At 42.2% G+C, this 13,342-nt stretch overlaps 1 protein-coding gene across 1 annotated transcript in view; it reads left to right on the top strand.

Annotated features, from left to right (window-relative positions):
* The first annotated feature begins 321 nt into the window (after positions 1-321).
* The window catches only part of DLGAP1 (DLG associated protein 1), a 342,771-nt gene continuing 329,750 nt past the window's right edge, over positions 322-13,342 (top strand). The window contains exon 1 of the mRNA XM_003801620.2: positions 322-1,278. Within this exon, the coding sequence (XP_003801668.1) occupies positions 322-1,278 (957 nt within the window). The remainder of the gene's footprint in view (positions 1,279-13,342) is intronic.

The raw sequence follows: 13,342 nt of genomic DNA, 5'->3' as shown, positions 1-13,342 counted from the left end.
AATTTTTCTTAATTTGGCATTTTATATGGTTTCCTCTTCCAAGTTTTCTAGCTTCTCCCCTACCTTCTCTCCTTTTGGGCTGTGGAGTCAGCTTTCCCACCCTACAGAGATGACAGAGCTCTTTCAAGAGAAGTAATAAGTTCTTCTTCTGCCAGGAAACGAACAGCAGTAAATAGCACTTTCAAAAGCAAGCAGGTATCTGCTTTCCAAGGAAAGTATTAACCATCCCCCCTCCTCTTCATTCTCCCAGGTTTTTGCCCAAGACGGGTCTGGAACCTAACTCCTGGGGGTCCATGACCCCGGCGGTTGCCCCCATCAGCGATGAAAGGGTTATCGGGCAGCCGCAGCCATCACCACGGGGTCACCTGTGACTCCACCTGTGACTCGCTGTCGCACCACTCCGACCGCAAGCCATACCTGCTGAGCCCCGTGGAGCACCACCCTGCGGACCACCCTTACTACACGCAGCGCAACTCCTTCCAGGCCGAGTGCGTGGGCCCCTTCAGCGACCCGCTGGCCAGCAGCACCTTCCCGCGCAGGCACTACACCTCCCAGCAGGAGCTGAAGGACGAGTGCGCCCTGGTGCCCCGCACCCTGGCCACCAAGGCCAACCGCATCCCCTCCAACCTGCTGGACCAGTTCGAGCGGCAGCTGCCCCTGCACCGGGATGGCTACCACACGCTGCAGTACAAGCGCACGGCCGTGGAGCACCGCAGCGACAGCCCCGGCCGCATCCGGCACCTGGTGCACTCGGTGCAGAAGCTCTTCACCAAGTCGCACTCCCTGGAGGGGCCGTCCAAGGGCAGCGTCAACGGGGGCAAGGCCAGCCCCGACGAGTCGCAGACGGTGAGATATGGCAAGCGCAGCAAGAGCAAGGAGCGGCGGGCCGAGCCCAAGGCGCGCGCCAACGCCTCCCCGGGCTGGTGGAGCTCCGACGACAACCTGGACGGTGACATGTGCATCTACCACGCGCCCTCGGGCGTGATGACCATGGGCCGCTGCCCCGACCGCTCGGCCTCGCAGTACTTCATGGAGGCCTACAACACCATCAGCGAGCAGGCGGTCAAGGCCTCCCGGAGTAACAACGATGTCAAGTGCTCCACCTGCTCCAACCTGCCGGTCAACCTGGACGCCCCGCTCCTGAAGAAGAGCGCCTGGTCCTCCACACTCACCGTGAGCCGAGCCCGGGAGGTTTACCAGAAAGCCTCAGTCAACATGGACCAGGCCATGGTGAAGTCTGAGTCGTGTCAGCAAGAACGTTCCTGCCAGTACCTGCAGGTACCATTTCCATCGATGGGTGGATGCTTAGAAATAGCCCCTGACTTGAGGGTGGGTCGTTCCCCCTGGGATCTCACCTTGGCTCTACCATGAGTCGTCTGTGTAAACCTGAGCAAATTAGCTAGCATTTCTGTGCCTAAGGGCTCCCGTCAGAAAAACGCAGGGCAACAAATGCTCCCAAGTTCACCCAGTTATCTTAAGACGCTAGACAGACAAGTGCTTTGAAAAGCGCTCCCACGTGAAGGCAAGGGGTTATTAACGGCTTGTGTTTCTCTTTTGTCTGAGGGATCATGGGATGGAGAAGGAGAGGAAAGGGTCTACACAGTATGTTTAAATAAATCCACCTTTCTTTTTTTTTTTCAAAAGTAAACAGTGATCTTTTAAATTTTGGAAAGAGTTTCATTAGATTTATTCAGAGGTGTTTTGTTTTGTTTTGTTTTGTTTTTAATTTTAAAATCCTGGCCTGAAGATATTAGTTTGAACACAGTGGCAGTCATCGCCTTCACCTTCTCTAACCACACCCCAGCTGAGCCCCCTCCAGAGTCTAGCGCATATGGATGAGGCTTGACCCGACCCCTGAGGACGTGGAGAACAAGCCAGTTTGGGGATCTGACAAGCACAGCTGCAGAGACCCAGGACATGGGAGAAGAGGAGGAAAGGGAGGGATTGGAGAAGTAGAATACAATTACTGTCAGTGTGTGAATCCCACACTCGCTCAGCAGACCCGAGGCAGGCTGCCCTTCCCCTCTGCTGTCTGTGCATTCTGTTACCCTCTAGATCACCCAAACCAGCTGACATCTCCATGAAAATACAGAGAAAGTCTTTTCCCTCCCTCCTTGCTGTAGTATTAGAATTCTTCCCAAGACACAACCTTCTACAATAATGACCTTCATCTTTTGATAAAAGTGAGGCCTCCGGGAGGCCTTGACATATCCATCCCCATTTCTCAGTCCTATCTTAAGAAAATACAAAGAAAAATTCTTCGGTGGAGAAGTTTGTCTTTTTGCTCCCCTGGGAGTGCCTCCACCAAGCCCTGGAAATACTCCAAGCAGGCAGTCCCCTGGCAAGGGCAATGCCAGAGCCCCTGACTGAAGTTTGGAAGAAGCCACCAGCATGTGGCTAGTTTTCACAAACAACCCATAATCACATGGTTGGTATTTCCCATGATTTTTAGGTATTTGCCTAAAAATCTCCTCTTAAGGTTACTAAAGGCATTCATAAGTTATCAAAAGCTGTAACAATTTTAGAGCTAAAGGGATCAATTAACCCACTTACCACATGAGAAAGCAGACTCAAAGAAAGGTAAAGATTTAGTGGGTTACACTGTTAGCACGTGCAGAGGTGGGACTAGAGCAGTCTCTTAATTTATAGAAATGACCATTCTAAGGGTTCTAACTGAAAGCTCTAGAAATTCTGTAAGCACATAAAGTTCATCACTGCTGAAAGTATTTTGATAAGGATCACCTGTCTTGTAGAAAGGATGAGTAAGGAGATAGAAGCCCCGGAGCAGGACACATTTTGTCTGTGAAGGTTCTATGACTAGCAGCAAAAACAAAACAATTTTTTTTAATCATGCACTTAAATAAGTAGTGGTGAGATTAGGTAAGTATCAGACGCTTTAAAGAAGGGTGCTATGTACGGATTTCATAGCAGCCTTTGTTAGTAATGAAATTTTTTCATTATGATTGTATAATTGCCTACGTTCTTCCTACCTTAAATTCATTTTTCTTGACTTTTACATTTTTTGAACTCAAAATCTGAAGTAGCAGTGAAAAGTGGGAAGATAAGGAAAGACTGAGGGAAACTGATGATAACTGAAGATCTGCTGTGTGCTAGACGCTGTAGGAAATGTTTTCATGTTCGTTCACCTAATCTTCATAATAAATCATGAGATTATGGATGTAATAATACTATGTTTTTATAAGAAAGGAAACTGAGGCTTAGAAATATCAGCTGATAGAAAGCTCATGACCTGGGCATTGTAGGACTGAGATTTAGACTTAGATCTGTTTGATGACAAGGTCTTTCTAATATGCTTGAGCACAGTTGCAAATTCAAGGGCATGAAAATGAGCAAGAAGAAAATAAAATCTTTAAAGTAGACATAGTATTATTAAAGTTCTTCCATAAAATGAAAATGAAATCTTAAAGATTTATATATAGGATTTAGCAGAGTAGCATTATTGTATTTCATATTGTAAAGACTTAGAAATTTTATTTTTAAATTATTTGCCTTCTTTAAGCCAGCTTCTTTTTAGTGAAATATTTGAGGCTTACAGAAAGGTATAAAGAAAAAACTAAAATGAAACAAGCACCCATTTTATATATCAACCAACCAAAGAAAGAAAACATTAATTGTAATGGATCACACACGTACTTTCTTCAATCCCATTTAACTTCCCTTCTTCCCCAGAGTAATTGCTAATCTGACTTTAATGGCCAAAGATCCTTTGTTTTTAATTCTGAAATTACTGAAAGCGTGAAAAAAAAATGAACGTTTTCTAGCCTGCATTGGACAATAATTATCCCTGTACCAAGCTAGTTCACTCTTTAAATATAAACTGAATTCTATGTCACATCTCATTTAATAGGTATTGACATTTATTAAGTCTGCATTCTATGCAAGGCTTTCAAACTAAAAGAAAAAAAAACATTCTGTATTACAACACAGGGGGTAGTACGTTGGTCAATTAACTAAATGGAGAACAGTGTGCTCTTCCCAGTGAGTTGCCGAAGCTGAAGAAATCCTGTAAAGGGAGAGAAGAAAGAGCTGTACCCTCCCTTGGGGAAGGAGGACAATAGAAAAATCTCCTGAGAACGGGGCTCCTGCTCATTGCTTCTAGGAAAAGGAGGGGGTCTCTGCCACGCTGTGGAACCTCTGCTCAGAAAGCTAGGGTGAGCCAGCTCCAGCCAGCTCCCGTGGAATATCTCATACATAAACTCGTTCTTCAAAGCAAATTTGGGGAAACAGAGAGGGTTTCTTTGCCATTTTTTTCTTCAGTTATATTGCCTTAATTGCCAGCTAATATTGATTGAAGCTGGATTTACAAATGTGTTTACCTTCAACATCACAGGCTTTAGTGGGCAAAGCACTAGTTCTACTAGTTTACCGGCATCCTAGTCCCTATTTGCCACTAACTAGTGACTTGACATTTCAGCTCTTTGGCCCTTTCTTCTGCTAGAAAATAGGCACTTGGTCTAGAAGATCTGTGATTGCAGTCCACAATTAGAAATTTCGAAGTTACTGTGTGTCAGAGTACTGATTAGAGCAATTTTGGAAAGTTGAAAGGCCTGGGACTCATTTGACAAATGCCTAAAAGTAGATGTTTTTCAAATGTCATCTAACTGGCTGTTTAAACCTCTAGAGCAGTGGTTCTCAACCTTCCTGATGCTGCGATGTATATTTATGGTTACAAAGGGGTCATGACTTGAAACTTGCACACAGACTGAAGAACCGCTGCTCTAGAGGCATTTTACGGTTGAAGAAACTGAGATTTAGTGAATGAGGATAAGTAACTTGCCCAAGGACGCATGGCTAGTATATGGCAACACAGTGGATCCAGGCTGATTTGTCTGCCTAAAAGGTTTGTATTATTTCTATTTACCATGCCCAATCTCTATCCTCACCAAATACGAAGTAGAGATAGAAAGCAATGTATATCAGATATCCTGTATGTGCCAGAGCCATAAGTATCTCATTTAGTACTTGAAACAACATTGTAAAGTATTATTATTTACTTTAGTTTTATAGATGACAAAACTGAGGCACAAAAGATTTAATCATTTGCCCAGAAACACACAGATTATAAGTGGAAAGGCTGACACAAAGTCTGTCTGACTCCAAATATGCTTCAGAAATAAGACTAAATGCATGCTTTTATTACTTGATTTGTTCTGTAGCAGTTTGCATGTGTGCATTTGACCCCATATGTGTGCATGGAATTGACATGGATATGAAATTACACTGGCAATGAAAAGACTGATTATGTCCCTAATTTAATTCAAGACTAACAAGGGTTAAATTAATATTCACCAATAGTAGAATCTAAATACTAGCAAATTTCTGATTCTATCGTTGCAGAATTATCACTTAGAATGAATGTAAGCCATTGTTGTGATTCTATAGAAAATTGTGGATCTATGGAAGTCTATTGGTATTTAGCCTCTGCCTGACATTGATTTAAAAATCAAATATTTTAGCTTGAAATCATTACAAGTTTCGGTTAATACAATCGATTGGTGATATGTGCTCACTCACAAGCTGTTTGTAGTTTAAAAAAAAAAGATTCCCTTTTTTTCCAATATTGTTATTTTTAAATGTCAAGAATCAGATGTCTGCTGTTTAGAACTATTGTACCGCTGCCAGTGACTGTCTGTATTAGGGTTGGGAGCAGGAACATGGATTTGAAGACATTAAAACTGTTTAATTCTCAGTTGAGATGTGGTTGGCTCTTATACATTTGGAATAAGGCATTTATGGCACATCTCAGGGTAAGTGCTTAATAGTTAAATAAATAACATAGGAAGAGGTTCAGAGATGGAGTAAAAGGTGGTTTTTGTTGCTATTTTGTTTTTGCTTTATAAAAGCAGAATTCTTGATTCTGTATTTGCCTCTTTATGCAAACGTTATGTACTGAGTGACTGGCATATAAAGCCATTCAGAAGAGCAAGATTTTAGATTTCCAACTGTTAAACTAAAAGAAAAATCCCTTCAAATTGTGTATTTTGCATTCACCCAGCAGCAGAAACAGGAAAAGGGAAACAAAACGCTCTCCGGTAGAAGTAGAGAGAGAGAGAGACAGAGAGAGAGGGAGCGAGAGAGAGCAAGACAGAGACCGGGAAAGAAAGCACTTCCAGAGATGAAATTTTAGGAGAGCAAAATGATCGACCTTTTTAAGGCTGAGTGGGTTTCTTCAGTCTGTGTGCAAGTTTCAAGAAATGGAAGGACTGACCAGGTTTGGGTATAACTCTTTTATTACTTTGTATTTCATGACAGTGTGCTGTTGTTGGTTTGGGTGTTTTTTGTGGTGGGAGAAGGAAGGATAGGATTTGTGGTTTTATTTCTCCTCTAATTAATGGCTAGTAAGACTGAAAGAGCTAACAAATTAATGTCTATACAATGGTAAAAAAAGAAAAAGAAAGAAAATAGGTTGAGACATTAGATACCTACAAGTCTGTGTCTCCACTGAGGCTTCATAAAATCCTTAACTGACACACAATCTGTCTATCTGCTGGGTGCTGTTAGAGGACATTATGTGGCTGGTGATTGAAATGTGATCGGTCATTTTCCAGAGTAAGAATCCTGAATACTTACTGTTCCTTTGCAAAATTAAAATTTCTGGGTGATTGCTCTTTTTTTCCAGGGGTGTGTGTGGGGGGGGGGTGTCTGTTGTTTAAATAAGGCTCCACAGAATATCACTGAGGAAGCATTCATAGCAAGCATGAACCCAGGATTTTTTAATACAGGTATTATTTTTCAAAATTCTGTTCAAGATTATTTCCATATTTCCCGAGTGGGAGTTTTCTTTCCCTAGCTGAGTTAGTTTTTCCTTCCTCTTGTGTTACAATAATTTAAACTCTACTAATTCGGTGCCGGCTACTTTACATGAAATTTAGGAAAGTGTTGAACAGTTTCTGCTAATGACTTCGGCTGCTGCAATATTTCCTTGCTGACTTTTTCTAAAACCCCATCAACCACATTAATTGATGATTTTCTTTATTCTTAATTTAAATTGCCTTAATAATCCAGCAAGTGAATGTCAGGGTTTGTGAATGCATTTCCTATTTGATTTACACATTCTTCTCCTTTTTTTTCACTGATCTTAGTAGACATGTCCCTCTTCATTGATGGGAAGATGGTACATTACTCGCTGATGTTGAATGTGGAAACAGTGATTAACAGCAGATTCCCGGTGATATTCTCTCTCTCTCTCTCTCTCTCTCTCACACACATACACACACATTCTCTATAATTCTCACTATTACCTATATCCAATTAATGGAGAGAAAAAGACAGTGGACAAAACACTACACAAAGCAGGGTCCAGAAGGACTCAGCAGCAGGAAAGAGAAGATCAAAACTAAACAGGAAAGTGCTCTGAGAAGTTGTTAAAGAAACTTTATCATTTTTGGTCTTCAGTTTCATTGTTTTAAAGGCATTTTCAGCAACACCAAAAGTGCTGTATTATCCACAGTCAGACATTTCTACATGTGACATATACTTTCTGATCTCACAAGATTCTAATCCACTAATTGAAGGTATAGTATTGGTTAATGGCAACTTAGAGAAAGACTAACCTTGATCTCAGTGGCCAGTTTACTTTCTCCATTTTTCTTAGAGGACAGTTGGCTTGATTGCAAATTAAAGGCAGTAAATCAAGTTAATCATTCACCATTCTTCAAGAGAAAGATCCATCCATAATCTCCGGCCCATTTGAGATCACAGCATACTATGATTTTACACAGTGATTTGTGAATGCTAGAATACATTGGTCTTTTGTTTCAGGTTTCTAAGGGACCACTAAAATATATAGGCGATATTGCCAACTTGATTTTGATTGGTAATTAGATTGTGTTTTTCACTATTTTGGTTGTAGGTTCAAAAGTAACAATCTCACTTAGTGAATTATTGCACAGGGAGAATGTATTTTATTTTGTTAAGGTTTTTTGTTAAACACTTATTTCAGCATTTTTCTAATTCTTAGACTAGAATTACAGTAAGCAAGTGCATTAATTATTTTTTAATGAAGATTTATTTATATTCAACCTAGTCCTTTCTTTTTTTAACCAAAAGGTAATGATATAAAGAATTAATTACTGTTACACAATAAGCAGAAACAAAAGAGAAAATGTAGTGTGCAGAAAGGCATGTAATCTAACCCTCTTGTTAATTTTGACCAAATTCTTATTTTTGCTATTTTTTCATTCTTTTATGTCCTGTAGAGTACTCACATGATCAAGGGAAAACTCTCCTGATTCTCTGATCTTTTCTTGTTTTTTCTCTGATCTTTTAAATGTAAGAATATATAGGACTATCATTGAAAACCCTTTTTATTTCATTCGCTAAAGTTTACTAATATGCCTTGCTTTGTTTTCGTTTCTAAGATAAGGAGACCTCTATTTATATTTGCAAATGAGTTGTCAAGATAGGTATGTCTTTTCTTTTCTTCTATATACACAAGGTTACTATTCTCTGTGACTTAGAGTTTCTAGTCATTGTTCTCACAGAATTAGAAAACTTCCCACAAGAAATCAGCCTTGTGACATGACAGACCAGCCCGTGCAGTAGAACCCCGTGAGCCTGGGGCTACAGTATGCCGGGTGCGTGTGTACAGCTGCATGGACACTCTTCAGCTGCATAGGCCGTCCTCTCATCATCCTTCTAAAATATGCACTTGCACAGATGCTGCCTTTGATCTCTGATCCATGAAATCTTCTCCATTTTCAATGCACCACTTCACAAAGTCCATGGAAGAGGAATGACTAGAAAGTAGAGAAACAAATTTTTCACAGATCTTAGGAGGAAATTTATAACCTTCCTTTTCCAGTGATGATATTGAACTTCACCTCCAGCCATTAGTGTAGACTAGTCAGGGATATCCTGCTTCCCTGGTGTGACAACAGAGCAGGTTTTAGTCCCTTCAACGCAAAAAGAACTGTTAGCCCAACACCTGGTAAAGGAAATAACTTTTGCTCCTCTTATTTTCTTAAATACAATTATTAAATACCTGTAGGATTCTCTAACTCCTCCCTGATATAACTCTCCAAGACTCTAAAATCTTAATGCATATAATTATAGAAGCAGGCAAGGGTTTCCCCCCACAAAAAAGAAAAAGAAAAGAAAAGAAATGGAAGTTTTAGAATTTAGAATAACAGAATGTCCTCACTGGAAGGTATAGTTTCCCGTTCACTGTGATGTGGACATTGCATCTTCCTGCTTTTTCTCTAATAATCACCTTACAAAAGAAGACTTTAAAATTATTTAATCCAATTTACTCTTTTTAAAAATAAGAAAATAAGCCCTAAGGAAAACACCTGTCAGTTGTCTCCTCAGCAGACAGGCACTAGCCAGCTGGCTGCTGGGCCGCCAGTGCAGTTCTGCTGCCATTACGTCCTAAGCTGTGAAACCTTGAAGGCTCTTTTCAAAGATCAGCTCGTCCATTCTCACAACATCCTTGTAAGGCAGTGAGGCCAGGACACAAGGAGGTAAAAGGAAACAAGAGACTAGAACAGATCTGAAAGTTAGATTTGAAGCAAGTTTGCAGCTCACATGTCTCATCAAAGGTAAAAATATTAAAGAATTATTACCTGGAATGTATAATCTTGTGGTTTCAAAGGGTAGGGGAGTTTCTTTAAATTCTTAAAAAAAATTTTCTCCTGTTACGGATGAGTCCTCCCTGCATGGCAGTGGTTTCCCTATGAGTAAAACATGTCACAGTGGAGGACACGATGGGTAGAAATGGTCCATGCTGGGCTATGTGACATTTGGGCCCTGCACGCAGAGCCCTGGGTCTGGATTTTGAAGTGTCTTTCCCGTACCTTGTACTCTCTCAGGAACCAACATCCCTTGTCTCCCTTTCCTAGGATAAAAATTAACATAACTGTGACCATATTTTCAAAGACCAAATTGAATGTACATATTACATGCAATGTAGGACAGCATATGTTGTGACAATGTGACCATGAAACCAAAGATATTAAATTGGGGCAACTCCAGAGAATCTGAGGAATCATGCAAAGGAGATACCAAGGGCTACAGGCTAATCCTTTGGTTATTGGATCCAAAACTAAAAAGCAAGTGATTGGGAATATCTATCTGTGAAGTTGGAAATGCTACGTGGAACATTATAAAGCAGCAGCAATATAGGTAAACGGGAGCCGGATAATACTGTGTGCGTGCTTGTATAGGATCATGTGCGTGTGCAGCCGCTTGCTCGATCGCTGAGTGTTTATGAGCACCTTAACTGTATGTGCACAGGGATCACCCCGTGAGTGTCTAGAAAGTGAGGATTTGGGGTATCAATCCAACAGATTCTCATTTCACCGATATGGGGTGATTCAGATAGAGATCAGTCCACTTTAAATCAGCCAATTCTAGGGACTTCTAAGGTTTAATTTCTCATTTTATTACTGAAGGGGGCAGTAGAGCATAATAGATGAAAACATGGAGTTCCAATGGTCTGACTAGCGCCCTGCCTCAATGCTGACTTCCTGCCTGACTGTGGGTTCCCTCTACTCCTCCATATCTGTCTATAAAATGGGTGTGATGATACGATGGTGTTGGCTTCAGGTCTTGGGAAAAAGCTTCATTTCAAATTTGGGAAACACATGAAAGTTACAATGTGACAATGTTTCGAGTTTATTGGTCCTCAAATGTTAGCACGCTTTATCTCATCCCCATGCGTTCTGTGTACCGTACTATTTTTTCCCTTTATATTTTGCTTGGCCTAATTTCCATTAAACTAGGGTTGGGATGAACATGTCTGATTCTTTGGTGAGGGAAAGCCCTCTCCCGAGGATGCAGCCGATCTTACTCACCATGTAGGCGTGAGGCTTCCTCGCCCCGTGTGCCAACTCAACACAAAAACCTTGTGCCTGAAGGTGAAAGGATCACATAGGATCAACCTTCTGACAGCTCAGCCTCCATGAGTCATACTTTCCTGTGACTCGATATTGGCTGATGGAACACTGTTCTTCCGTCTTCTTCAAGCTAGTGTGTTCATACCAAAAAAAAAGAAAATGCTTCTTTTGAATACCTTAATTTTGTTAAAAGCTACTGCCTTATTCCAGACAGTTTTGTTAAGTCAACAGGACAAGTTTAATTTAACAGCGACAGCTAGGGGGATTGTCTACAAGAGAACTCTGTCCACCCTTCCTTTATTGGCTTAGGAGAACCACGTCCTCTAATGAGGGTCTCCACCCTGGCAACTTGCCAGAGGTGACCAGAGGTCATGGGCCATCACTCTTCTCTGTTTATGCCCTAAGTCCCTTACAAATCGTCCCTGTGCTCAGAAGCCAAATATGTCGTTCTTAAAGACAGCAGATATTCAAAAAATCCAACAGGGACGTTGGATCTCTCTCAGAACCTCTGTAACCAGGGAAAGCACAGACTTTTTCTGGTGGCCCTCTGGCTGTTGACAGTCTAAAGATGTTCCACTGTACCTGCTTCCCTCTTGTCACCCAAACTATGAAAACAAAACCCATCAGAATTCACGGGAAGAGTGGGCTTAACAAAATTATGTCTCTCAATTATGAAAACTTGAACAAATAGTCTTGCCGTTTTTTAGTCATAAAAGTGGAAATTGGTGAAGATGAAGATGCTCCTATAGGCCCAGCGGGGCCTTGTCAGGTCACCCAGGGCCTGCAGGCCACACAGAACGCCATCTGCTCTTCTGTGTTCTGCCACGGGTGGCATCCATCTGGCTGGCACCCCCTTCAGCAGTAAATAATATGGAGAGAGGCGTTTGTCCAAGACCTTTCCTTTTAAGTCCCTTAAAGGATCCCCACTACCTGTAATCCTTGGGGAAATTATGTCCTTTTTTCTCCCCTCCTTAGCTGTAAAAGTTTAGCTGCCTAATCTGTAAGGCAGGGGTGCTAGTGAAAGTTTCATTTGTTTGCAAATGAAATCTGAGCTTTCTGAAAATGACTCCCATGTAGAATCATTCCCCCATCACACTCCTCCAACCTTCTAGTTGATTTTAGATGGTTTCCTGTTCTCCCACCTCTTGGAAATATTCCGTGGCACGCTGAGCAGACACTTTTAGTCAAAAATGCCTATAAATAGCTGATTTTCCTGCTTACTGCCTTCTCTCTAAGGCTTTCACAAAGGAGGTGAAACAAATCCACCAGAAACAAGAGCTCTCTGTGAGCAGTGTGTGGTGAGGCTTACGAAAAATCAGATCCATAGGCCGAAAATTATCGTGTAGGTCGCTTTGGCGTATCTGACTTACGCAATCCCTGCACAGAAAAAGCAGCATTGCATTTCATGCCAGATGATCTCATGAACTGAACAGTCAGTCAAAAGCGTCTCGTCTGAACTGTCATGCTTCTTTAAAAATATGTGTAATACTTGGACTTTCAGGCTGCTTTAAAAAAACATTCCAAAACCAACTGTTATTCATTTATTAGATTCCATTTGTAAACCTAGAAACCCAATTCCTGTAGCTATTCCAGGATGGGGAATTTGGAATTCATTCCCCACTTCTTCCCAAGGAGCACCTCTCGCGGAGCCATTCCTGACCCCAGGCCTCCCCATCGGCAACGCCTCCCAATCTCCCAGAGCAGGGTAGGGCTTCCCCTAGAAGATGCCACCTGTGCTGGACAAGAACTTCATGTCTTCTGTCACTGACCTCGCTGCTGCCAACCTTAGAAATCAAATACGTGAGGCCAGTATGCCTCCCCCTCTCTTCTCCCCCCACCCTCATCCTCCTTAGCTAGAGAGAGCTGAGCTCAGCAGTCCTTCCCCTCCTCTTCTTCCTCCTTTCTCTTCTTTGCCCTGGTTTTCTAGGTAGCCACTTTATACTATCTGGAAGGGAAGATCAGTCCCAAACTATCAGTTTACAGATGAGGAACCAGAAGTCTGGAGAGGTTAGCTGGCCTCCCCACTCCTCTTCACCTTACTCAGAAGGAAGCACCTCACCACCTCTGACACCACCGATTGGTGATTCACAGTCACAGTGACAGGGCAAGGCTCTGTATATCCTCAGGATGTTCTGTTCCAGCCCCCAACCCCTGCCTTCCTGGCTCTAGTCTCTGGGTCCAGCTTGGCGGGGCCCACACCTGGTCTACTGCTGAAGTTTCTAGAGAGTTTACCTAATTATGGCTTCCTTACTAATTCCCAGAGAACATGTCCAATGAATGGAAGCAGGTATCTGAAAGAACTCAAAATGTCCCTTAGCTTTTTACACTTTTTTTTTTTTTGAGACGGCGCCTCAAGCTATCCCTCTGGGTAGTGTGCCATGGCATCACGCTCACAGCAACCTCCAACACCTCAGGAGGCTCAAGGGAGTCTCCTGCCTCAGCCTCCCAAGTAGCTGGGACTACAGGCGCCCGCCACAGCGCCTGGC

The sequence above is a fragment of the Otolemur garnettii genome, unplaced genomic scaffold (assembly GCF_000181295.1).
Source record: "Otolemur garnettii isolate 467f Iridium unplaced genomic scaffold, OtoGar3 scaffold00213, whole genome shotgun sequence".
NCBI classification, from domain to species: domain Eukaryota; kingdom Metazoa; phylum Chordata; class Mammalia; order Primates; family Galagidae; genus Otolemur; species Otolemur garnettii.
The sequence above is the reverse complement of the archived record's forward strand: the minus strand, read 5'-3'. Positions and strand labels throughout refer to the sequence as shown.